We start from the raw sequence: 24,046 nt of genomic DNA, 5'->3' as shown, positions 1-24,046 counted from the left end.
GTTGAACTTTTTTCAAAAATACCCTCTAAACTTTAAAATTTGTGAAGGCTGTTACAGACAAATTTGGAGGGAGCAGGATGAAATCCATTACAGACCGAATCTAGAGGATATCCGACAGACACGTCCCCCGGCCGAATCCAAGCCCCCATTGCCCCGCCACGTCATCTGCTGACATGGCTCTGGTGACAGTGACAGGCTGGCTTTTCCACCGTCTCGGGCCGACTTTGTTTATTTAGTTTTCGCTTCCTTCTCTTTCGGAGCTCCTCCCACCACATCACTGCCCCACCACCTTCTTCTTCTTCATTCCCTCTCCAGTTGCCTTTACATTTCTTTAATCTTTTTCCTCTCCTTTTCTTCCTCGCCTTGCCTTGCCTTTCCTTTGCTTCGTCTTCTCTCCCTCTCTAATCTTCTTCCTCGATTGAATGATCGATCGTCGGCGGCGGCTCAAGGCAGAAACAGAGCATCATGGTGAGTTCTGTCTGATCAGTGATCATTATCAGATCATGCGTCGTCTTCCTGTATTCACTTGCCGAATTAATCTTTGATTGATTCTGGGAGCACAGGGGACGCCGGTGAACATCATCGTGGGGTCGCACGTGTGGGTGGAGGATCCCGAGGCGGCATGGATCGACGGCCAAGTCACGGCCATCAAAGGCGGCGCCGCCACGATACTCACCACCATCGGCAAGACCGTATGTCATACTCACTGGTGGCAGCTTAGTTTCCTGTTTTTTTTTTCTCCTGAATAAAAAAAAATACCATCAGATTGATTAATTTGTGCCATCGATGAACTCGAAATTGTTGAAACTGAGCTCGAAGAGGAACAATTCCCACTCGAATCCAACAAGAAAGTAGTATGGAGCTTAGTATCTTTCAAGATCTCATAAAATTTGATGTTTCTCAAATCTCAGAACCTCAACCTCTTAATCTCACATAACATTCTTCAAAATCACAAGCTGCTGTTGCTTGCTCAAAAAAAAACTTTCTCAATATTCTATGTGGAAGTTGAGAACAGAAACTAAACTAGTTAGTCGATCGACCATGCAGGTTGTGGCGAATCTGTCGAGCATATACCCCAAGGACACAGAAGCTCCTGCAGCAGGGGTGGATGACATGACCAAATTGGCGTATCTCCATGAGCCAGGAGTTCTGCAGAACCTTTCTTCCCGCTACGCACTAAATGAGATTTATGTACGTTCCATCTTTCAAAATCCATCTGAAAACCACATTGTGAGAAACTTAAACAGAGGATAACTTCATTTGACAGACCTACACCGGGAATATATTGATTGCTGTGAATCCATTTCAAAGGCTTCCGCATTTGTATGATGTGCATATGATGGAACAGTACAAGGGGGCTGCTTTCGGCGAGCTGAATCCTCATCTTTTCGCAGTGGCAGATGATTGCTACAGGTAGGCTGCATAAAATTCAGATGTTAGTTCGATGATTCAATGGAAATGGATGCTAAATTTGGGATTGTAACAGGGCAATTATAAATGACCATGGAAGCCAATCGATCTTGGTTAGCGGCGAGAGTGGAGCTGGTAAAACTGAGACGACGAAGATGCTCATGAGATATCTAGCTTTCATGGGGGGCAGATCAGGCACCGAGGGCAGAACAGTAGAGCAACAGGTCTTGGAGGTACAAGATGCTTGCTGACCTCTAGCATTCATAATAGAGAGAATATTACGAGCTTAATCTCTACAAAAAAAAGTCAATCTTGAAGGATAATGCATTATCATTTGCAGTCCAATCCGGTGCTCGAAGCATTTGGGAATTCAAAAACAGTGAAAAATAACAACTCAAGGTGATCAGTAAACAGCTGCTGCTTTAAAAATTCCCTATTTATAAACAAGTAGTTGAGTTAGCATAGCTCTAAATCTAATATCAAGAAATATCTTGCATATCCAGTCGTTTTGGCAAGTTTGTGGAAATCCAATTCGACAAATACGGGAAGATCTCGGGAGCTGCAGTTCGAACATACCTTCTCGAACGCTCACGGGTATGCCAAGTATCTGATCCAGAAAGAAACTACCATTGTTTCTATATGCTCTGCTCTGCACCCCCAGAGGTACTTTGCCAACTCCAATCATTTCCTCCAGTTCTTTGATCTTAAAAGTAGAATGTAGAAGTTGTATTTTATTCACTAACAGAGAAATTCTTACACAAAAGGTTTATCATGCAATAAGAATGTTGTTGCTCATTCTTGTTTTAGGAAGCAAAGAAGTTTAAGGTTGCAGATCCAAGAACATTCCATTATCTAAACCAAACAAATTGTTTTGAAGTAGCAAACATGGACGACGCCAGGGAATACTTAGAAACTAGAAAAGCCATGGATATTGTTGGAATCAATCAGGAAGATCAGGTTTTAACATCTTGCATGCATATTTGGACTTAAGAAAAAGTATATGGTATCTGAATCAACAGGGAATGGTATTTCATGTGCAGGATGCAATATTTCGAGTAGTAGCTGCAATTCTTCACTTGGGGAACATAAATTTTGCCAAAGGGACCGAAATTGATTCCTCAAAGTTGAGAGATGAGAAATCACTCTATCATCTTAAAACAGCTGCAGAATTGCTAATGTGTGAAACAAGAATCTTGTGCACAATAATCATCTAAGTTATTGTTTAAATTTCTACATGCTAAAAACTCTGGTGCTCTCAGGGCTGATGAAAAAGCACTCGAAGATTCCCTTTGCCAGCGTGTGATTGTTACACCAGATGGCAAAATCACAAAGCCTCTTGATCCAGAGTCTGCTGCACTAAGTCGTGACGCTTTAGCTAAAACAATATACTCAAGATTATTTGACTGGTAAGATTATTTGAGCATGATTGATCTCAGTTAAGTCAATCTTCAGCAGACATGTTTATCCAATCTTAAACAAAATCCTTCAATCCTTAGTAGTTTCAGATAGTTAATGTTGATGCATATTTTGTGAAAGCATTTTCAAAATATCATGGCAGGATAGTAGACACAATCAACACCTCAATTGGACAGGATCCAGATGCAAAAGAAATTATTGGCGTGCTTGATATATATGGATTCGAGAGCTTCAAGATAAACAGGTAATCTATTTTGGAAAATACAAGCACATTTCTAGGATTTTACTGACAAAATGTTCAATGCTGGCAGTTTTGAGCAATTGTGTATCAACTTAACTAATGAGAAATTGCAACAACATTTCAATCAAGTATGTATATAAATAATCATCTTTATCATACTTACACTAAACGAAACGACATCTTTATTAATGCTAATTTTGGGGATAAAACAGCATGTATTCAAGATGGAGCAAGAAGAGTACACCAAAGAAGAAATCGACTGGAGTTATGTGGAGTTCGTAGATAATCAAGATGTACTGGATCTTATAGAAAAGGTAAAAATGAGCATAACATCCATATTGATTATCATTGATGACAAAAAAAGGCTGGGCACTAATTCTTACTGTTTCGATGCAGAAACCTGGGGGAATAGTTGCACTACTTGACGAAGCATGGTAAGCCGTTTCCCTTCCTTTTTGGTTGGAGTAGAGTAGCTGACAAACAATTGTAGCTAATATTAAGATGGAAATTAATCCAACTAATTTTGATATTGCAGCATGTTTCCCAAGTCAACTCATGAAACTTTTGCTCAGAAGATGTACCAAACATACAAGAATCACAAGCGTTTTAGCAAGCCAAAACTTGCTCGAACTGCCTTTACCATCAACCATTATGCTGGAGATGTAAGGAAAACAAGATAAGATAACTGATAGATGTACCAAATGTGATTTATCTTCTATATGGAACTAAGTCACTATGTTTAATCAACAGGTTACTTACCAAGCTGATCTATTCCTCGATAAGAACAAAGACTACGTTGTTGCAGAACATCAAGCTCTATTAAATGCTTCAAAGTGTCCTTTTGTGGCAAATCTAATTCCACCATTACCTGAGGAAGCTTCAAAACAGTCAAAGTTCTCATCAATAGGTACTCGCTTTAAGGTAAGGAGCAAAAGATTTTGCATCCACGAGTTAAATCATCTTCTTTAAATTCCTAATGATTCTTTAGGGGAAATTTGCAGCAACAACTCCAATCACTTATGGAAACGTTGAGCACCACAGAACCACATTACATCAGATGCATAAAGCCCAATACAGTCTTAAAACCAGGAATCTTTGAAAATTACAATGTCCTGAACCAATTGAGATGTGGGGTCAGTCAGCGCACATCGAACTGGAATTTCTGAAATACTGTGCATCTCATTGCTCACTTTCTCTCCTACTCAGGGTGTGTTGGAGGCGATCAGGATAAGTTGCGCTGGCTATCCAACAAAAAGAACATTTGAGGAATTTGTTGATCGTTTTGGAATTCTCGCAGTAGATCTTGTTGACAGGTAACAAGTTCTACTAAGAAACTACAATCTGCTTTCCAAAGATTTCATGAAATTTAAAGATGGAATACATACCAAATCTTGCAGCTCGGATGAAAAAGCAGCATGTGCAGCTATATTGGAAAGAATGGGCTTGAAAGGCTATCAGGTGCATCCTGTTCACGGTCAAAAAATCCAAAACAGAGACAGAATCTATCTTGATATATTATTTATGCATTCTAAAAATTAGCGCAATGCTTTGCTTTCAGATAGGAAAAACGAAAGTATTCCTCAGAGCTGGTCAGATGGCTGAGCTAGATACTCGCCGCATGGAAGTTTTGTCTAATGCTGCAAGGTCCATCCAGAGGCAAATACGTACACATCTTGCTCGGAAGGAATTCCTAACTTTGCGCAAAGCCTCAATTCAACTGCAGAAGCTTTGGAGAGGTTCCTGTTCTATCATTTCTTTTGTAGGATAGCAAATATTTCTACAGATTGCTGACCTGTTTATTACTGGCGCAGCACGTCTTGCAAGAAAGCTATTTGAAAGCATGAGAAGAGAGGATGCATCAATACGCATCCAGAAATATGCACGTTCTCATGCGGCTAGAAAATCTTATTCACAACTGCGGTCAGCTGCAATTGTTATTCAAACAGGACTAAAAGCAATGGCAGCACGTAATGAATACAGACATAAAAGGAGAACCAAGGCTGCTATAATACTACAAGTATGTGGATTTACAAAGGACTTAGACATGGAATACCTTGTGATAACGACCATAAAACCATTTAGAATTCATACTTTTTTATTATGACCTACAGACTCAATGGCGTCTATATCAAGCTCGTTCTGCTTATAAACATCAAAGGAAAGCAACTTTGATACTTCAATGCCTGTGGAGAGGGCGTATTGGAAGAAAGGAACTTCGGAAGTTAAGAATGGTAAGTTTTTCTTAGCTATCAAATAGGTACCTTGCCTTCATATGTTTTGTTTGGATTATGGCTAGAAAGTGCAATGTCCATGCTGCTGGATTTCGCTATTGACAAATTGGGTATATAGGCTGCAAGGGAAACAGGAGCACTTAAGGAAGCAAAGGACAAGCTTGAAAAGAAGGTTGAAGAGCTCACTTGGAGATTAGATGTTGAAAAGCATATGAGGGTATGCTATCATTTAAAAATAGAGTGAATGCATATATTCATTACAGTCTAACTATTATGGAGTGTTTATGTAGATTGACATTGAAGAGGCTAAAGGGAAAGAAATTGCAAAGTTACAAAGTGCGTTACAAGAAATGCATGTGAAACTTGATGAAGCCCAAGAAGCAATTATCAGAGAAAAAGAAGCAGCTAGGATTGCTATTGAACAAGCACCACCAGTCATTAAAGAGGTCCCAGTGGTCGACAACGCCAAGCTAGATTTGTTAGCCAACCGCAATAATGAGCTAGAGGTTCCATTACTCTGTCAAAATCTATAATATGCATGCATAGGAATATCTATAAGGATGAATTTGAATTTGAAGAACTAGAACAAACAAATCTTTGGTCATCCAAGTTGAAGAATGTGATATGTGTACAAATAAACATATGAAACAACATGATTTAACATTGACGAATGGTCTCATTCTTTACAGGCTGAGCTAAGTATATTCAGGTCCAAGGCTGAGGAATTTGAAGGAAGATATAATGAGGTTCAAAATCGGGTTGAAGAATTACTAAAAGATACAGAAGAATACAACTCAAAAATCAGCCAAATGCAAGAGATGATAGAGAGGTACCATATACCTTTTGTTATGTAAAACATAAAAGCATTAAAAACATTTGGAAATTTAAGGAATGCAAATAACTTTCCACTTAATCATGCAGTCTTGAAACAAATTTGTCTGGCCTAGAGTCTGAGAATAAAGTTCTGAGGCAGCAAGCATTAGTTGCTTCCTCGAATGAAGATTTATCTGAGCAAATCAAAAGGTATCAGAATGCCTTAAATAAAGAATTTCTTTTTTGTCTGAAAGAATTTCTAATAGAACTGATATAGTCTTCACAATTGCTTTCTAGTCTTGAGAGCAAGATCAGCACATTGGAGTCAGAGAACCAGTTGCTCCGCAATCAGCCTGCTCCAGTTTATCACCCAAATGCTGATTCCAAAATTACTGAACCACCAGTAATCAAGGTAAACAAATTAGCAACTTCCTAAATGATTCCAAACTGAAAATAAGTAATGGTTTCGTGATGCTAATGAACACACAAGTACCAAATAGGAACTCTCTTAAAACTTCTTTTTAATGAACAAAATTTCAAATTGCAGGAGCCAGCCACAGCACCTCATGCACCAGCTCTAAGTAAACAGAAATCACTAACTGATCGGCAACAGGTATGTAAGAAAATAATTAATTCTAGCGATGGCAGTAAAACTGCCAGCAGCAAGAACGTCTTAGATCATCAATGATTATTCTGGTGTTTCTGCATTGAATAGTTTCTTTGATATTTCTGGTTATCTGTTAATCAAATGCACATGCTCAAGTGCTTTATGCTTGCAGGAAAATCATGATGCACTTATCAAGTGTCTCTCAGAATACAGGAGATTTGAGAACAAAAGACCATCTGCAGCATGTATTGTGTATAAGTCACTGCTTCAATGGCACTCATTTCAAGCAGAGAAGACAAACATATTTGACCGGACGATACAAACAATCAGATCATTTACTGAGGTAGTCAGACTAACTATACGATATAGGACTAACAAAATGCCTTTACCTTATAGAATTATTTCTTAATGCCAGTGACTTGTTTTGTTCCTTTGCACAGAACCAGGAGAATGTTGGTGAACTTGCTTATTGGCTTTCAATGACCTCTACACTTCTACTGCTTTTGCAAAAAAACCTCAAAGCAAGCAGCACAACTACAGGATTGCACAGAAGTCGAACAACAACAGTCCCCTTATTTAGTAGAATGGCAAGAGTATGAGACTTGATCCACCATATAAGTGTTTTATAAGAGTAAATTAGACAAACTGCAAACTCTATAGTTTTCAGTTTTGACTGTCGTTATTATCTAGCAACAAAAGAAAATGATTTTTAGCTTCTTAGTAATTTCTCTTGATAGAGATGGAATAATCCTATTAATTTTCTAAAGGGAGATTGATTATGGGCAAAATACTTTTCTTTTTTGTAATTTCTCCTGTATCCATGTACATAATCTTGGACTACCTAATTTTCAGAACACTCGCTTATCTGCAACTGGAGTGGGGATTTCCAATGGATGCAGTGGTATGGTAAGCAAGACCGATGACCAAACAAAGATAGAAGCAAAGTACCCAGCATTACTTTTCAAGCAACAATTAACAGCCTATGTTGAGAAGATCTATGGGATTATCAGAGACAGCCTAAAAAAAGAGATTGGACCATTCTTAACTATGTGCATACAGGTCCGTGCCAAGGTTATGTGTATAATTGGAGTGAATAAGATTGAGTACTAAATATCAATTAAAGTGGAAATTTGTCTACAGGCACCAAGATCTTTCAGGCCTAGATCAATACGGCCATCCGCTAAGAGCATTCATTCCAATTTAGTAGCCAAGCAAGCATCTAGTGTTCACTGGCAAAACATTGTCAAATGTTTGGATCGTACACTATCTATACTCAGAGAAAACTATGTATGATTTCTTTGTTCTTCTTTACAAGAAGTAAAAGAGTTTCTTGTTTCAAAGAAAAGAGCCCAAAGACCTCAAAGACTGGATTAATATGAAAATTATAGTTGATAAAGAATTATTTATGAGATTTGAAAATTTTGCATTATAAAATTTATCTTTTCATTGCAGGTGCCCATGATGATAATAAGAAAGACTTTCAGCCAAGTGTTTGCATTTATCAATGTGCAATTATTTAATAGGTACCATATGCATTCCACATCATTGTAATATATGTTCTTTGAACAACAAGAATGGGATGGCTTTGGCACTGGAATTTGACAAAAATGATTGAGATTTGCAGTGTATATAACATTAATGCAACTTTGTACAGCTTGCTACTTCGCCGAGAATGTTGTTCATTTAGCAACGCAGAATTTTTGAAGGCTGGACTGCAGGAATTGGAGCAGTGGTGCTCCAAAACAACAGAAGAGGTCAGTTGATAGTATCATGAAATGTTCACGTAATGGAGCCCTAAATGCACAAAATAAACAGATAATAATCCCAACTGACTATTTGCAGTTTGCTGGAACCTCGTGGGATGAGCTCCAACACATAAGACAAGCAGTTGGGTTTCTGGTACGTGCAATATGATGTCCCAAAAACCACAGATATTAATCGCATAAACACTACTAAAGCATACATTTTTGTGCAGGTTTTGCATCAGAAGTCCCAAAAATCCTTGGAGGAGATAACAAAGGAACTCTGCCCGGTAAGTAGGAAGCTGAACTGTGTATAAATATCTAGCTTTGGGGAGTATAACAATCTTTGAATTGATTTCAGGCCCTGAGTGTTCCTCAAATCTATAGGATCGGTACCATGTTTTGGGACGACAAGTATGCTACTCATGGAACGCATGGATTATCTCAAGAGGTGAGGTTTTATTCATCACATTATCTTATACAATGGCCTTCCAAATCACCTAAAGCCAAGCTGTAATCTATTCCACAAACTCTAGTAATTCGAAACAAGACGAGTAAATCTAGTGCATTTCAGGTGATTGCAAAGATGAGAACTATGATGACTGACGACTCCTACATGACACATAGCTCTTTCTTGTTGGACGACGATTCCAGGTAAGAAAATCAGAAAAAGATGAACGACTTCAAATACACACACACATTTGGTAGTATTATGAATAAGATATCGATCGATCCTAACCTCAATTTGGCAGCATTTCCTTCTCTTTGGATGAAATATCTCGATCGGTAATCGACATCAGCTTCTCCGACGTGGAGCCGCCGCCGCTTCTTCGCGAGAAATCGGGGTTTCAATTCTTGGTGCAACCATTCCAGGATTGACAAATTTGCCCTCTTCAATATATATTTTAACGAAAGAAGAAAGGGAATTTAACAAATATGATTTTTTGAGTGTAAATTGTGATTTTCCGGAGGTGTTTATTTTGGATTTTCCAAGATTGGAAAGCCTCATAGATTTGGTTTCCTTTTTTGGTAGAGAGATTTGCGGCATGCGATTGATTTATTTTATTGAGGATTGTTTGAGCAAACTGTTGTAAACAAGATCAAAGAGTGGCCTGTATGAACAATTATATGCCAAATAAATAAATAAATAATTGAAATGGTGTTGATTTCTTTACTTTATTATTATTATTATTTTGAGATAAATGCTGTTGTTCAGGAAATTATTATTGGGTGTAAATTATATATTTCAAAAGAATTAAGGGCGAACTGAAAAAAGTCAATAAAATAATAAAAAAATCCAAAACATAAAAAAGACCGGTCGAGGAGGCGGAGCCGTGGAGCTATTTGAATCACCGCTTCGTCGTGGAAGCCCTAAACTGAAGCCCTTCTCTCACTCACTCTCTGTCTTCGTCTCCTTCTCCAATCCTCCCGTGGCGGTGGCGGCTCTCCATTCCATCGCCTCTTGATCCAGCTGAGTTCCTCCTCCATGACGCCCGTCGCGCCCGCAGCAGACCGTATCCTTCCTTCTTCATCTTGCGTGCCGCCTCGGCTTCGAGGGTTCTTGGGAGGGTTTATGCGGGGGTTCCTCGATCGATCGCGAATGATCGTTTTTGGTTCCATTTCCTTCCTCTTTTCGTCGTTCTTTCTTACCCGGTTGAGGTTTTGGATCCCGTAGTTTTTTTTCCCCTTCTGTAAATGGTGCTTCTCATATCTTTGTTAGGGTTCTTTTCTATCATAGAGAAACTCGTTTAGTTTTTCTTGACCAAAAGATCGCTTTGGCTCGTTGGTATTTTCCTTAACGCTTCATTGCAAAAGCTTCAAATTTATTGCAGAAGCTGTCTTTGGATCCTCAGCCGACGTCCAAAGATGCTGTCGAAGCCACCAAGCAGGTGATAGTTTTTATTAGTGTAGTTTTTCTTGCATAGGCTATGTCTGGACCTTGAACCTAATTGGTGTGAGCAAATGGTTGCTTCTGAAATTTAGGTTTCTGTCGCCCATACTGGATCGAGTAATGCTGAAGCGTCGAACATGTGGGCTCCTTCAGAGGGCTCGTTGGCACCTGTTCTGTCTGAATTTACTGATGGTGGCAATTATTATGTGCCCGCTTGTTATGCACCTCCAGCCTATTTCTATGGAGGTGGTGAATTGTGATGAAGATTGCTTGGTCACTGCTTATCTGCAATCTTTTGTTTCTAGCTATATGAGTGTCATTTCTGTTGCATTCTTCAGGTTATGATCATGCTGTCAAAGACTGGAATGATTACTCCACGTATGTGAATCAAGATGGCATGCAGGTGCTGACTCATAAGTTGCACCAAACTATGCATCATGTCTTCTCCTTAACTGATAGTGTGTGAGAATGTTGTAGGTCAAATTAGTCTGTTCAGATTCTTTAGTTTGCGCCTCCAGTTTTGAAAATAATGTTTTTGGCTAGATTTCCTGGAATCATTGTTGGAGCACGCCCTGTGTGAGAGTTTTCTTTGAAGCTCTTCTATTAAGTTATTTAGGGTGCTATGATTGATTGAGAATAGTAATTCTTCTCATCTTTTGTTCCCATTATGATGTGCTAAGCAAATTATTTTATTGTATAGTTGGTGAGTTAGTTTCAAAGTATCTATCCTTGTTAAGCTCATAGTAGAATATGCTATCTTGCTGTTTATCATTTGGTCTGTCCATCAAATATATAATCAGTAATTACTTTCTTATCTATGATAGGGAGTCTACGGCGACATCTATCAAGGTTATGGATATGCACCTTATAGTGGTTATCCTTCTAATGGAACAGCAGTTCCAGCAATGGGGAATGTTGGAAAAGTTTATGACCAGCAACAGTATCAGTATCCACTTCCCTTTTTCCAGACACATCAGCCAACTAGTTCAACTCACCAAGAATACCTTTCTAGCTCTGTTGTTTCTGACCAGCCTTCAATCCCAGTTGATACACAGAAGAATTCTAATGGAATTCCCAAAAGTAATACAAGTAATGGACCAGGAACCACCAGGTCTAGCCACCAAAATTTATCACATGCTTCACAAGGGTATGGAGGTTATCAGGACTCTCGATATAGTTCCAATGGAATTTGGTCAACTAAAGTATGGTATGATTCTCCATACTTAAATGGCCAACACAGGCCAGCAAAATTTAGATCTCCCTCTTCTGGTACAAGGCATAATGCTAGCTACTCATCTGTAAGAAACCATGGTCAACAACTTGTTGCCCAAGTTATGGTATGTAGTTTAGATGGCTATCATTGTTTATGTAATTTCAAAATCTACCTGCTTGCAACTGTTTGCTGTTCATATATTGGATGGCCTTCATATCATCATGTGCTTTCTTTTTGGAGTATTTAGATTCTTATGCTATATTTCTTTGTTGGCTAAGGTGAACGATCATATTATAGATGTTTGTATCCCATTGTGCTGACTGTTTATTCATATATTTCCCAGGGAATGAATGCTCCAAGACCAACACCTGGAATGCATCCAACTGCACCTTTGGTCAGCAGAATGTGTGGATTTGGATATGGACATTCAGGTATGTTTATGGATGGCATTTATCACTCCCGAGGGAGAGGAAATTTAGGCAATTATCATGAATTCAATGAGCTAAACAGAGGACCAAGGGTGGTCCGTTCAAAGAATCATAAGGTTGCTGGGCCTACTCCAGTGATTTCTGGCAAGAGTCAGAACCTATCTTCATCTGGGAATGAGAACTCTGGAGTGTCTCTGGACTGTGAGCAATACAACCGGGAAGACTTCCCTGACAATTACTCTGATGCAAAGTTCTTTATCATCAAGTCGTACAGCGAGGATGATATTCATAAAAGTATAAAGTACAATGTATGGGCCAGTACCCCTAATGGGAATAAGAAGCTGGATGCTGGATATCAGGAAGCTCATGAAAAAGCTGGAGGATGCCCTGTATTTCTGTTTTTTTCTGTGAGTATGAGGATCATATATCAGAAATTTGTTTTGCTTTTCTTCAAAAATTACCCTTGCAAGTTGTGTTGTTAATGCAGGTAAACACTAGCGGGCAATTTGTGGGTGTTGCAGAGATGGTTGGCCGTGTTGATTTTAACAAGACTGTTGACTATTGGCAGCAAGATAAGTGGATTGGGTGCTTCCCAGTCAAGTGGCATATTATTAAGGATGTCCCAAATAGCAATCTGAAGCATATCACGCTAGAGAGCAATGAGAACAAACCAGTTACCAACAGTCGAGACACTCAGGAGGTATGCCAAATTATGGGGTGTATTGGTACATTAAATACTTATCTTGATTTTTGTGAATTGTACCATGCAGGTGGAGCTAGAGCAGGGCATCCAGATGCTCAAGATTTTCAAGGAACATACAAGCAACACGTCTCTTTTGGATGATTTTGACTTTTACGAACGTCGTCAACACTCTATGCAAGAAAAAAGGGCACAGCAACAGCTTCAGAAGCAGGCAAGTTACAATTTGGTGTAGTTTGGGCAGGGAGAGAAGAAATGTTGTGTAGCTAACTATTGATACGTTTCAGGTCTGGGATGGAAATACTTCCCGTATACCTGTGGAAGGGAAACAAGTGGTTGGCAACGAGCTCAATTTGCAATCTGATTCTGTTGTAAACAAGGAAGCAGTAAAGAGTGGTCATGTTCAAAGAACACCAGTGGAAATTATTGCAGCTGCTGATGCTGGTAATGCATTGAAGGTCACCCAAGGTGCAGCAAATGGTGTTGCCAATGGCTTCTGAGCTGTTACTGTCTCTTTAGCTGCTGCGATGAGCCTCAATTGTCATTGCAGCCTCTCTTGGTTATTGCTTTTGAGCTGTTGGCAGCAACTGGAATCCAGATGAGAAAACTGCAGTAGATTTGGTAATGAGACATGGTTTTTTTGCTGATACAGGTCAGTCACTATAGCTCCAGCCAACATGTGCCTTGCCATACCTGGCTAGTTTTAGCCCGTTCTGTAAACTTGAGTTAGACATGCTGTTCCTTTTTCTAGTTTTGGTATAATCCTTGGTTGCAGTAAGACTGCGAGTTCTTAGACCTCTTGGTAGTAGTTTACACTCATTTTGATCTCTTTTGTTGTCTTTCCCTGTTGAAGTGGAAAGAGACTACAGATGAATGAGTGATGTGTGTGCCATTGGGGAGCATACTGCCTCTTCGTTTACACCTACAAGCTAGGTTTGGTTTTACCATTTTCGTTTCCATGAAATTTTAGCCTAAGTTTTGAAGTTAGCAATTAAAATTTGTTGTGTTGATTGGTGTTGGTGAAATATTTTATTCTACTCGCCAACTGCATACAAAATAATTTGAGATGAACAAAATCTGTGTGGTGAAATATTTCTCCTCCATTCCATGAAAACAAACAAACAAACAAACAAAAAACATGGTTTAAAGATGTGCATCGACACTTGGCAGAGCAGAAAAATACATTTCTAATCCTCGTTTGTATCTATTCATGGTCGACTGCTAGATATTGGATAATTATCTCAGATTCCTAAAGCAAAATACATCGGAGTAGAGCTTCGTAAACCATATTATGTGTGTGTTTAATGTTTCACCCTGCTCCAATCCTTACCGAGGCAAACACAATGATTTTGCTCTTAGCTCAAATTTGCTGTTTGATTGTACTTTTAGCATCAACAATTCGGCCTAATAAAATGGGTAAGAGCTATTAGCCAGAAAGACAAGGGCATACAAAACTGCTTCAGAATAGTATGAGAATTTTTTATGATTCATCGATTCCTTCAGAAGATGATCAAAATGAACAGCTACAATAACGTCAATAGTATGTCATGCTTCTGTTGCCTGAAGGAGGGAAAGCTTGACGACGGCGTGGTTGAGATCCTCTTGATCTTTCTTCAACTTGTGCCATACCTTGCAGTGCACTTCTATGCATTTGCCTGGAGCCTAGAGAAGTTCTTCCCTTATCTTCAGCTTCGGTGGGATCTTCAGTTCTGCAGTTGTCCTCAGTTTCAGCTTTATCATCTTGCTTGAATTCCCTTGCAGCAGAATAATCATATGGCACAATGCTAGGATTATTTGCAGGCTTCTTAGAAGATTTAGGCTTCCGTTGGCGTTGGGAGTTCCTCCTCTCGTTGATCGACATAAAGCACTTGTCAAAGTTTAAGATAATGTCAGCTGGATCATTAGGATTAGATTCTGGTTTATTATCACCGCCACAGCCAATGTCCGGATGATCAGAAGAACATTCCTCATGATCCATCACATTGTCTGTTGCTGGGTGACCGATACCAGTCTGCTCATCGTCACTTTTAGTATCCAGTGGTATGACCTCAGCAAGCAGTTTAGGGGACTCTATGTCCTCCTTGACTTGCAGATCTGAAGGGTTCTTGTCCTCCCTAACATCCGGCTCCGATGGGGTCACTCCACCAGAAAAACGATGGAATGGAAGAGCCACACTGAAATTAATCTCCTTGACTTTACTCACATTCTTATCCTGGAGGAAGAAAGCAAAAAAACATTATTCAAACAATGAAGTTTGTGTTGATATAGGAGCACAAAAATACAAACTTCACAATTAATGTTGCTTGACAAAAATAACAGCCATACAGGTCAGCTTAACCACTAAAGGCAACTGTGTCATGAATTTGATCAGTGCAACAGTGTCGAAAATTTGAATAGACAAGTATTTATGATAAGAATTGAAAGGTTCATGGTTTTGTCCCAACATTCGGTGACTAAGTTTCATTGTCTTAACAACAATGATCCTGAATCTGTAGGAAGTATAACTTCTTTAGCATTTTTGTTTATCTGAACCTACTACGAAAAGTATCTCATGTACCTTGTCCAGTTAGGTGCATAGTCCTTGTAGTTATAGATAAATTATCTATGATACAATATATTCATATTCACCAAACTATAACATTTTTACTGGTAACAAGAACCCCAACAATAATACATATACCAAAGCAAAATTTGCGACTTAACAATCCAGTGAACATCAATCCAAAATACCTGGCTAGTAAGACCAACTTTATCAGAGGAAAGCTTTTTCCCAGAGGAAGAAGCTCCAAATAAGGATCCAAAAGCATGAGTAGGCTTTTTCAGTAATTGGACGGAGGCAATTCCACCCTATAAAGATGTCAAAAAAATCATTATCCGATCACAGTAAAAAGACAGAAACAGCAGGAAGGAAACAAACTTGTTTTTGTGGAAGATGTTCGAAAACTTTGTTATCCCTTGTTTCCTTCTCAAAATTTTCAGTTATCTCAGATTGCATCGACAAGCACCGAGTTCCAGACGATGGCAAATCATTATTTTCTTGCTCCATCACAATAGCTGACGTGTTTCCACTTCTTTGGCTCTGGATTGATTGCTTGGGGCATTCTTCCACAGCATCCATATCATGTTCAACTGTTTTAACAGTTTGAACACTTGTTTCTGTAGCAACATTTCTACTCTGATCAACGTGTTCAGAACTTGTAGGCTCCATAAGGACATCAGAAGCTGGAATTGATCTAGTGTTGATGTTAACTTCCATATTCTGCAGTGTCAGTGTATGCAGGATTTAACAAAGGTAAATATTTTGAACTAAATAGTCTTGATATCTTGGGAATCCTCACAACTTACTGCTTCCAGCCGTTTCTCCTTTAGCTGTTTTGCTATCCCCTCAAAAGAAGAAGAATTGGCAATGGAATGCTTAATAATTTCAATTACAGAAAGCAGATGGCACTCAACAAAAGGGTGCTTTGATTTCAACAGTCGCCGTAAATTTCCAGAAGTAGTAGGCATCAGCCTTGCTTTTCAATCAAACAAAAAAAATCATAATGATGAAGTTGTTTGACCCAGGAGCTGAAATTAAGATCAGCAAAAGCGTCAAAACTTTACCAATCTCAAGTAGAATTTTGTTGGGTAATATATATCCAGTACTCTCATCCTCTGCACGTGCAATACTATCTCTCCACTGACAAAGACCCTGTTTAAGATGGATGGTTGCTATTAAGTCACAGACAGAATTGGTCGTGTAAAATGTAAATAATGAGTAGGGCATTCTAAGAAATCTTCTATAACTGCAAACTTTGATTAACAGTTCAAGAGTTCATAAGAATCTTATGAAATTAATGTTTGGTTAAGCTCTCTTTAATGAGAATTCATGAGTTTAGGATTTAACCTGTGTAGAGAAGGGTAAAAAAAGTCAAACCAAAAGACAGATCTTATAACTTCCCAATGAACTTTTACTGCTATACCCTCCATTATAATGAACCATTGCTATAATAGGTAATCTTGCGGGATAGGAATTTTTTTTTAATTTGCTGCGACAGTGTTGTTCTTTGATAATACAAAAATCTATTTTTCTATATTGTCATTGGCCTTTATGATTTATCATAAAAAAAATATTGAATGTTTTAAATCTTTATCCTTTATCTTACACTGATGCAAAGATAATGATTGCATTACTTCTTACAGTTGATATGATTAGACTTGTATATAATATAATAGAACTACTATTATAATAACTATACCCTCAAATCCCATAGTTATACGATATGCTTATCCAATTATCCTCTACATAATATAGCTTGCCGCAGAATCCTGGAGCTAATTCTCCCAATAATAACTTTTCAGAGGATTTTGAACTCGAATATCAAACAGGATCTGAAAGGAATGACAGGTCTAATATGTTTACTTGTATCTCTGTCTAAATATCAAAAGATTCAATGAACAGTTTGTAGCTCCAACGCAGCTAAATACTTGATAAAAGCTATTTTAACATATCATTTCTCTAAGAACTTGATGATAAGATATAAAGAATAAACAGGTGTGTAAATCAGAAATCAGACTTTTCTGACAAAAATATTCCAAAAATGTTGTTAATGTCAAAAGCACACCATGAATACCCATCATGCTCAACCTCACAATTATTTCAATCGGAAATCAGGTAAGTGATATATAGGTAAAATGATAAATATACTTACCGAAGCAACTGAAAGTTGCTCTGCATTTAAATCAATGTATGATAACCTGTTCATGATGTCAAAAAAAAAATAGTAGAGGTGAATATTAAAAAGGATATTGTAGCAAATTAATGAAGACAAAAGGATAGAAGTTCATCAGAATAGGAAACAGAGAAAAAAAATCAATTACATCATTTGAGCAGCAATTACTAATTAAAGAATGGTAGGAATGACAAACCCATAGATGTTTAGAAATGATGCATCTGTATAAAGTTCCTTCTCATAAAGTTGCATGCAGATTTCAGCACTTCGCTTATAGACCTGAAAATAGTTCCAGTCAATAGAAGTATGTTACATAAAGAGCAATAAATAACAATTGTTTTACATAGAGAAAAAAATTTGTGGATGAATAAATATTCAGTTTGTGGTTAGACTAAGTTGTAGCTTTCAATTTATAAATTACATCACAAGCGATTCACCTCCAATAGGAGATCATTCCCATCTGATGATTCTGCTAGCAACCTTCTCTTCATCTGATCATATATAAAAAATAGGTAATGTGTATCTTCTCTGGCATACCTATAAGAAGTAATCATAGTCAGAATCTTATAGTGGTGGTTAAATGCAATAAAATGAAGTATTCAAGCTACAGCATAGATGAAGCAAATATATATGTATATATATATGGAGAGATAAAGACTTTGCACTCTACTTAAGCATTTCATCTGGAATAGGGCGCAATCTCCAATCTGCATTCTGGTACCTGCGTGAATTGAAACTTATTAGCTCAATAAAAAAAGTTCCAAATGTGATAAGATATTATTTAATAGAAGTATGATAAGGTTTGAAAAGCTACTCTTTGTTAGCATTTACTCCGCAGAAGTGATTCAGAAGATACTCCAGACTGTTCCTTTCCATTTGCAATACCCTTGATGCCTGTATACAGAAAAATAGATAGTACCAAGTTTCTGAGAACAAGAATTCAATGTATGAAAACATAAGCATATCAACACTTCAAGTAAGAAAAATCAAGAAAAAAGAGTTGCAAAACCCCAGTTATTTTACTACATACTGCAGTATCAGTATGTCACATCCTTGGAGATTTCGAATCCTAAATATAACCTTGAACTGACTAGAGTGATTAAATCTTCAAGTGCAATGGATAAACAAAAATATTTAGATGGAAGTACTATATTTCTAACAATTAATATGTTGGCAATTCTTCCCAAAAAAAAGCCATGGTATGCTTCATGTATTCCAAAATCTGTAAAAGTTATGCCCATAAAGAAATTGGTGGAAATGTCTACCTGACCAGTGTCAAAAAGGTTGCACACATATATGCCAAAATCCCGTTGTAACCATATGATATCACGATCAGCCCCATGCATTATCTAGAGTAGAAGGTAAACATAATGAATAATTAATCTGTAAATTTAAATCAGTTTTCAAAGAAAACATAACCTACCTTTCTCTTTGAAGGATCTTTAAAAACTTCTCTCAGGTGTGGTCCAATATGTATTCGTAATTTGAGGGTGTCAATCACAAAGTCTTCAGCTCTTGTAGATATTTGCATCAAACAAGTTAGCCCCTGGAATGAGCGGTACTGGTTGTGTTCCAAATCCACCTGGAATGGAAAAGTTTGACCATCAAAACACATTCAAAACCAATACTAAATTTCAGTTATCAAAGGGTTATAAGTTCCAATCCTTTCTATCAATATATTGCCTTAACGATAAGAGATGAGCTGATATAATGCAGTGTGTGATTATGCCAAAAAACTTGCATTCCAAGGAAAAGCAAGAAACAATCATTACATTGTATACACTGGCAACTAAGGAATCCAAAAATGTACTACTTTATCTATCATGGACAGGAGAATGCAGTTCTGCATTATCAGCCTATAATTTTTCTTTAGTATCACTAAATATTTTCACAATTCTGGAAAACATTAGGGTACTGGAAAGAATAACAAGTTTTTATGTAGGGTCTTCTAAACAATTACTTAAAGACTACCAGACAGTTTGAACTATTTTTTTCTCAGAAGAAGATAATATTTCTCTGAAATATTCTCACAATCGAAAAGATAAGCTAGCGCACAGGAAGCAAGAACAATCCACTTCAAAGTTAATATAAGTAGTCATGTAAACTGTTCAAATAGTAACTATAGCCAGGGCACATCTTAGTTCCTGAACAACAATAGATAACATCCACAGTTGAATCACTGGCATGGCTAACTCGAAGATCAGATGCAATTATTTAATATCAGGTGTATACTAAGTTAATCAATAACCTGAAATCATAGTGCAGTATTTTTATTACATAAAGAGACAATTACAGCACATGAAACCACCAAAAGAATATGTTTAAAACATATGGTGTATTCAGCATCAAAAACTCTAGAAGGTACAAACCGCAAATTCATCTACACCCCGCAGCTTAGCAGCTACCATTTTTAAGTCATTCACACCTTCCACCAGCTTAAATGGAGTACCCTCGAGAGGAAGAGGTTGAATAGGCTCACCATCACACTTTCTATCAACAAAGTCCAGAATAGAATATTTTTCCTGTTTTATCAAGAAAAAAATCCACAATTCAATTGTATAAAGAAAATGAAACTCAAAAACAAAATATAGTTTGTAAATAACCAAGAGAAAATATATTTATCCAAGTATTTTCTTGCAATAGGTATAACAAATAAAAATATGTATCTAGGTATCAAGTGTTTTTTTTTTTTTTTGAGACACTTGGGTACACCTAACACACTTAAATTATTAGTTAGCCATTTAAAGTCAATATGCATGAGAATAGAGAGAGATGTCTGAGATATATAGAAGGTATTTTCCAGACTATTGATACAGAGTGATTTGTAAGCTTATCCAACAGCAATATCTAAAAGGTTGGCCATCTTTACAAATCCGACATGTAGGCAAGACTCAATAAATCAGAGTTGGCACAGCTGCAATTGCCCAGGAAAAGCTGATCTAGGGCTAACCTATTAGCCACCTCAATGTGTACCCCACCTTAACCAAGAGCAACTGAAAAAATTTATTTATTTTTTTGGTCCCATTCCCATGACTCAATAGTTCATCAATACACCTCACTCTTTGGTCGTCTCATTCAATGCAAAGATTGGGACAAGGCAGACTGAGTCACTCATGAACTGCAGTTAATCTGCAAACCAAGTGGCATGGCAGACACCTCCAATGACAACCACTGGTCCTCCATCAATGAGCTAAGTCAGTCTACTTTGATACTCATGCAGTGGTGATCTCAGCAGAGTAAGGGTCAACCAACATCCTCAAGATCCAATAGATTGGGGAAAGGATATAGATGGTATAAGTGGCATTGAAGGTGAAACCTATAAAGTAAAATGAAGAATGAGAAGCTTCCTTGTGGAAATTAGAATTCAAGAAAACAACAAAAAAATTGGAGAGAGAATGAGCCAGACTAACTTACCAAGCTGAAAGGTAGAAAGGAATTGAATGAGATACTTGGATGCTTGAATGAGCATAGGAATGATATGAGCATGAGGTATTGATGCGATTTGCACTATCAATTCCATACTTGTCTAATGCACAACTTATATTCGTCTCCTACAAGTCTTAAGTATCCATTTTTCTAATTGTGCTTACTCCATAATGTTATATGGGTACACAAAGGTGGTGTAGGGATGGTGCAAAGGCACAAAGGGAGCACAGATGAGAGTGAAGGCAGGAATGGTGAAGCTTGACAGCGCATGCAGTGCAAATGAGACAAGGGTAAATTCATCATTGTATATTCATCCCATCCCTTTACCTCATCCTCTTCCCCTTAGCCAACTAAAGTACTCAACTTTGTCCTCTCTCTTCACCTACTCGCTTCCCCTTACCCACCCAAAGTACTCAACTTACCCAAAGTACTCAACTTTTGTCTCCTCACTTCCTCCTCCTCTTCCTCTTCCCCATTTTTTCTGTCAAACAAGGAGACCTAAAATCCAAAAAACTCAACTTGACTCTAGCATACAATAAAGGAAAGTAAGAGGTTGGGGTTCTAAGAAACTATCTGTAGAAAATTAATTAAGTTTATTCTGTAGATGATGCTCAAGCCTTTAAATCCAAACTTGTTTCATATTCATCAACAATATCTATACTTAATCAAAATGTCCCAAACCCATTTGCCAGCCATTAATAAGATGAAAAAAAAGACACCCTAAGCTTGATTTATCCCTAAGAGGAATGATCTAGTATGGGCTAGGCCTATAACCCATTAAACACATTTCCCAAGTTCCATGACAAGTTATAGAGACAATGAAGAACCAAAAGGTGATGCATAAGAAGCACATTAAAAGATATGTCAACCATGTTAGAAGGCCAATGTTATGGGATAATTTATGCACCTACTCTATTACAGACTCGAAGAGGTACCCACCATCAAAAAATCTGCAACTGGTGAGGACTGCAGTATGTAATACTTCATATTATGCCCAACTAAGTGACTACTTAAGATAACCTGCTTTGGGGTTGACATGATAGCCAAAGACAGGAGATCCTCATTGACCTATAACTTGAAAATTTTATGTGGAAACCATTTTTACTGATTTTGAAGCAACTTCATGCTCATGGCTCACACTTTCGGCACATTGCATGTGCGCAAAGCTTACTGATATGCCACAGTAGATTGATGATCCTTGGGGCATGTGAACACCTCCAACAAAAACTACTTGCTCGTCATCAACAAGATAGCCAAGGGAGCCCCCAGCAAAGAAGCAAGCATACTATGTGTAAAGGTCTTTTCACCAATTTCCCTTTAATATCTTACATTCCATTAAGACCTCATGAAAGATTGACTTTAGCATCAGAAGTATTACCACAAGAACCCCCACTCCAGGTATCATTACATAGTGCAGCGTGTGTAACGCTTGGCTTACTGGATATCTGCCCATGTGCAACTTTATTTTTGGGGCAATAGACGGCTTATTTTGATAGACGGAAACAGTTTTCTGATGTCAATCTAGATAATTACACTTCCAAAAAGTACCATAGCTAACAAATAAATCAAAATGAAGAGGGTACCAGTTGATGAGTAAATGTTAGCCATCAAGCATAAGGGGGAAATGAACGTGGAACATACAAAACTTTTTAGAAACTGACCAGCGGATGAACGAACCGACTGCCATCTGAGCTCGTCTCCAACCATACATGATCAAATGGTTGGTTCTTGTTATTCACTATTATGTTATATTCATATTGCGGCCGTGGAATGGTGCGAATGTGAAATGGAACCTTCGAACGCCCTGCTGTCGTCCTCTTGTCCTTCATTGCTACATTAACCACTGTCGAAGAGCCTGACGCAGAGAAGGTCTCGTCTTTCTCCGTACTGAGTGCACCCCCAATCTTTTTCTTCTTCTTCCCGGAAACCAACTGAAACCCGCCCTCCTCCAGCTCCATTGCCACAGTCTTCCCACCTGACTCTTCCACCTCTCTCAAGCTCTTGAACTCATCCATAGAGATTGCAAAACGATCGAGTAATTCGTCGTTGAGGCCAACAAGCCAGTCGCATGCCTCGTCAAGATCGTCGGGCAGCTTCGGCGGCTTCTTGCTCCCCCAGAGATTATCCGAAGCAGCGATGCTACTCAAGGAAGACTCGGATTTCTCCTTAATCTCTTTGACAGGGGCTTTGAACTCATCGAAGTTGAAGAAGAAATGAAAGTCCTTACCGGCTGGAATATTCCGGGATCGGGCCGAGGCTGTGGCTGCAGCGGCAACGAGGGGGCCGGAGATCAGCGCGTGGAGGCTGTCCGCCTTGTCCTTCAGTGGCGAGTCGGAGGCCCGATGGTCTTCGTCCATGAATCGAGGGCTACGGCAGGAAGTGCAGCGTTCGGGTAATATGGGGATCGAGGGAGGATTAGGGTTTGTGAAGCGGATCGACGGTTTATAAAAATAGGATAAACAAAAACATCGGTTAAATTAATTCGGAAATTCAGATTTTTAAAATAAAATATTAATTTTTTTAATAATTTAAGTACTTGATTTTTATTATAATCAATTTAATTTCATAAAAAATTTTCATTTCATCTTATATGAATCAAATATTAATTATGCAACTCGATTAATAATTCACTTCAATATTCTCTTGTGAAACTGTTGAATAATGGATTCCATCTTTAACCTCTTAAAATATAATTAAGTTGATTATAATGAAAATAGATTTATTAAAGTTAAAGATCGAATTTCAATAAAATTAAGACAATGTCTTTTTTTATAGTGATCAAGTGTAATTTTTTGAATTGATAAATTAATTAATTTTATATAATTTAATTTATTGATTTTAATGATAAAATTTGAAAAATAAATTTAATTGATTTTGATATATTTAATTAAATTGTTCCATTTTAAATCGAGGCTCAGCTATTTCTAAAGTGAAACTTTTAACATGACTTTTTCATTCACTTCAATCTAGATAATAGTATACCAAAGATTTAGCAGCTTGTAATATTATCCTCACAAAGTTTCATTTAGGATTTAAAAAATTTTATTTGGATTGGAATTTTTATGTACAATTTTGTCACAAGTTTAAATATTATAATGCTCTATTTAATACGCCTTATCATATCTTTGTTGATATTTAAAGTGTTACGATATCGATTGAAAAAAAAAAGATAATCACTTTCAAAAATATATATATATTAAAGCTCTCCGAATTGGT

At 37.7% G+C, this 24,046-nt stretch overlaps 3 protein-coding genes and 1 long non-coding RNA gene across 7 annotated transcripts; 2 read left to right on the top strand and 2 right to left on the bottom strand.

The window, feature by feature from the left end:
• The first annotated feature begins 597 nt into the window (after positions 1-597).
• LOC141846023 (myosin-12-like) lies at positions 598-9,602 on the top strand. Of its 2 annotated transcripts, XM_074734006.1 has the most exons (38): positions 598-692; positions 1,048-1,191; positions 1,268-1,413; positions 1,487-1,643; positions 1,751-1,809; positions 1,914-2,073; positions 2,218-2,367; positions 2,451-2,587; positions 2,670-2,816; positions 2,969-3,070; positions 3,138-3,195; positions 3,280-3,381; positions 3,464-3,501; positions 3,603-3,729; positions 3,818-3,988; positions 4,069-4,200; positions 4,274-4,380; positions 4,465-4,525; positions 4,626-4,803; positions 4,879-5,084; positions 5,179-5,298; positions 5,417-5,515; positions 5,589-5,804; positions 5,988-6,127; positions 6,220-6,321; positions 6,409-6,523; positions 6,659-6,724; positions 6,891-7,061; positions 7,159-7,311; positions 7,571-7,777; positions 7,859-8,005; positions 8,171-8,241; positions 8,373-8,472; positions 8,561-8,617; positions 8,694-8,750; positions 8,822-8,911; positions 9,035-9,114; positions 9,213-9,602. In XM_074734006.1, the coding sequence occupies exons 2-38, from the start codon at positions 1,114-1,116 to the stop codon at positions 9,337-9,339; spliced, it is 4,434 nt and encodes a 1,477-aa protein (XP_074590107.1). In that variant the 5' UTR covers positions 598-692; positions 1,048-1,113; the 3' UTR covers positions 9,340-9,602. The 2 variants fall into 2 exon arrangements, with proteins under 2 accessions (XP_074590107.1, XP_074590106.1); XM_074734005.1 differs by lacking the exon at positions 598-692 and having other exon boundaries at positions 1,001-1,191.
• On the bottom strand, positions 1,331-3,503 carry LOC141846024 (uncharacterized). The gene is made up of 3 exons (XR_012603314.1): positions 3,451-3,503; positions 1,503-2,113; positions 1,331-1,418 (listed from the first exon to the last, which is right to left on the bottom strand). It is a non-coding gene; the product is annotated as an uncharacterized LOC141846024 (long non-coding RNA).
• A 248-nt stretch (positions 9,603-9,850) lies between the features above and the next one.
• LOC141845981 (YTH domain-containing protein ECT4-like) lies at positions 9,851-13,611 on the top strand. 2 transcript variants are annotated; one of them, XM_074733961.1, is made up of 9 exons: positions 9,851-9,974; positions 10,276-10,349; positions 10,444-10,597; positions 10,690-10,754; positions 11,176-11,688; positions 11,908-12,399; positions 12,480-12,692; positions 12,763-12,906; positions 12,980-13,611. In XM_074733961.1, exons 1-9 carry the CDS (start codon positions 9,947-9,949, stop codon positions 13,190-13,192), a joined length of 1,896 nt encoding a protein of 631 aa, XP_074590062.1. In that variant the 5' UTR covers positions 9,851-9,946; the 3' UTR covers positions 13,193-13,611. The 2 variants fall into 2 exon arrangements, with proteins under 2 accessions (XP_074590062.1, XP_074590063.1); XM_074733962.1 differs by lacking the exon at positions 11,176-11,688.
• Positions 13,612-14,097: 486 nt separating this feature from the next.
• LOC141845980 (protein RRP6-like 2) lies at positions 14,098-23,226 on the bottom strand. 2 transcript variants are annotated; one of them, XM_074733960.1, is made up of 15 exons: positions 23,058-23,143; positions 22,492-22,969; positions 19,774-19,926; positions 18,828-18,986; positions 18,670-18,753; positions 18,219-18,298; positions 18,075-18,125; positions 17,842-17,941; positions 17,601-17,683; positions 17,384-17,429; positions 16,296-16,383; positions 16,038-16,207; positions 15,610-15,951; positions 15,423-15,539; positions 14,098-14,904 (listed from the first exon to the last, which is right to left on the bottom strand). In XM_074733960.1, the coding sequence occupies exons 2-15, from the start codon at positions 22,843-22,845 to the stop codon at positions 14,227-14,229; spliced, it is 2,505 nt and encodes an 834-aa protein (XP_074590061.1). In that variant the 5' UTR covers positions 22,846-22,969; positions 23,058-23,143; the 3' UTR covers positions 14,098-14,226. The 2 variants fall into 2 exon arrangements, with proteins under 2 accessions (XP_074590061.1, XP_074590060.1); XM_074733959.1 differs by having other exon boundaries at positions 22,492-23,226.
• Positions 23,227-24,046: the final 820 nt, after the last annotated feature.

The sequence above is a fragment of the Curcuma longa genome, chromosome 15, assembly GCF_044706935.1.
Source record: "Curcuma longa cultivar G26 ecotype Majalengka, Jawa Barat chromosome 15, ITB_CL_G26_1.1, whole genome shotgun sequence".
NCBI lineage: Eukaryota > Viridiplantae > Streptophyta > Magnoliopsida > Zingiberales > Zingiberaceae > Curcuma > Curcuma longa.
This window is presented reverse-complemented; position numbering and strand designations above follow the sequence as displayed.

Excerpts from the sequence above, each read along its gene's own strand:
- LOC141846023 (XM_074734005.1), top strand. The coding sequence starts at position 1,042 with ATGCAGGTTGTGGCGAATCTGTCGAGCATATACCCCAAGGACACAGAA. Across the intron at positions 4,804-4,878 it reads ACTGCAGAAGCTTTGGAGAG|CACGTCTTGCAAGAAAGCTA; the intron begins GTTCCTGTTCTA and ends TTACTGGCGCAG. Across the intron at positions 8,618-8,693 it reads GACAAGCAGTTGGGTTTCTG|GTTTTGCATCAGAAGTCCCA; the intron begins GTACGTGCAATA and ends ATTTTTGTGCAG.
- LOC141845981 (XM_074733961.1), top strand. The coding sequence starts at position 9,947 with ATGACGCCCGTCGCGCCCGCAGCAGACC. Across the intron at positions 9,975-10,275 it reads CGTCGCGCCCGCAGCAGACC|CTTCAAATTTATTGCAGAAG; the intron begins GTATCCTTCCTT and ends TCATTGCAAAAG. Across the intron at positions 10,350-10,443 it reads CTGTCGAAGCCACCAAGCAG|GTTTCTGTCGCCCATACTGG; the intron begins GTGATAGTTTTT and ends TCTGAAATTTAG.
- LOC141845980 (XM_074733959.1), bottom strand. The coding sequence starts at position 23,187 with ATGGACGAAGACCATCGGGCCTCCGACTCGCCACTGAAGGACAAGGCG. Across the intron at positions 16,384-17,383 it reads AGCAACTTTCAGTTGCTTCG|GGTCTTTGTCAGTGGAGAGA; the intron begins GTAAGTATATTT and ends CATCTTAAACAG. Across the intron at positions 14,905-15,422 it reads AAGTTGGTCTTACTAGCCAG|GATAAGAATGTGAGTAAAGT; the intron begins GTATTTTGGATT and ends TTCTTCCTCCAG.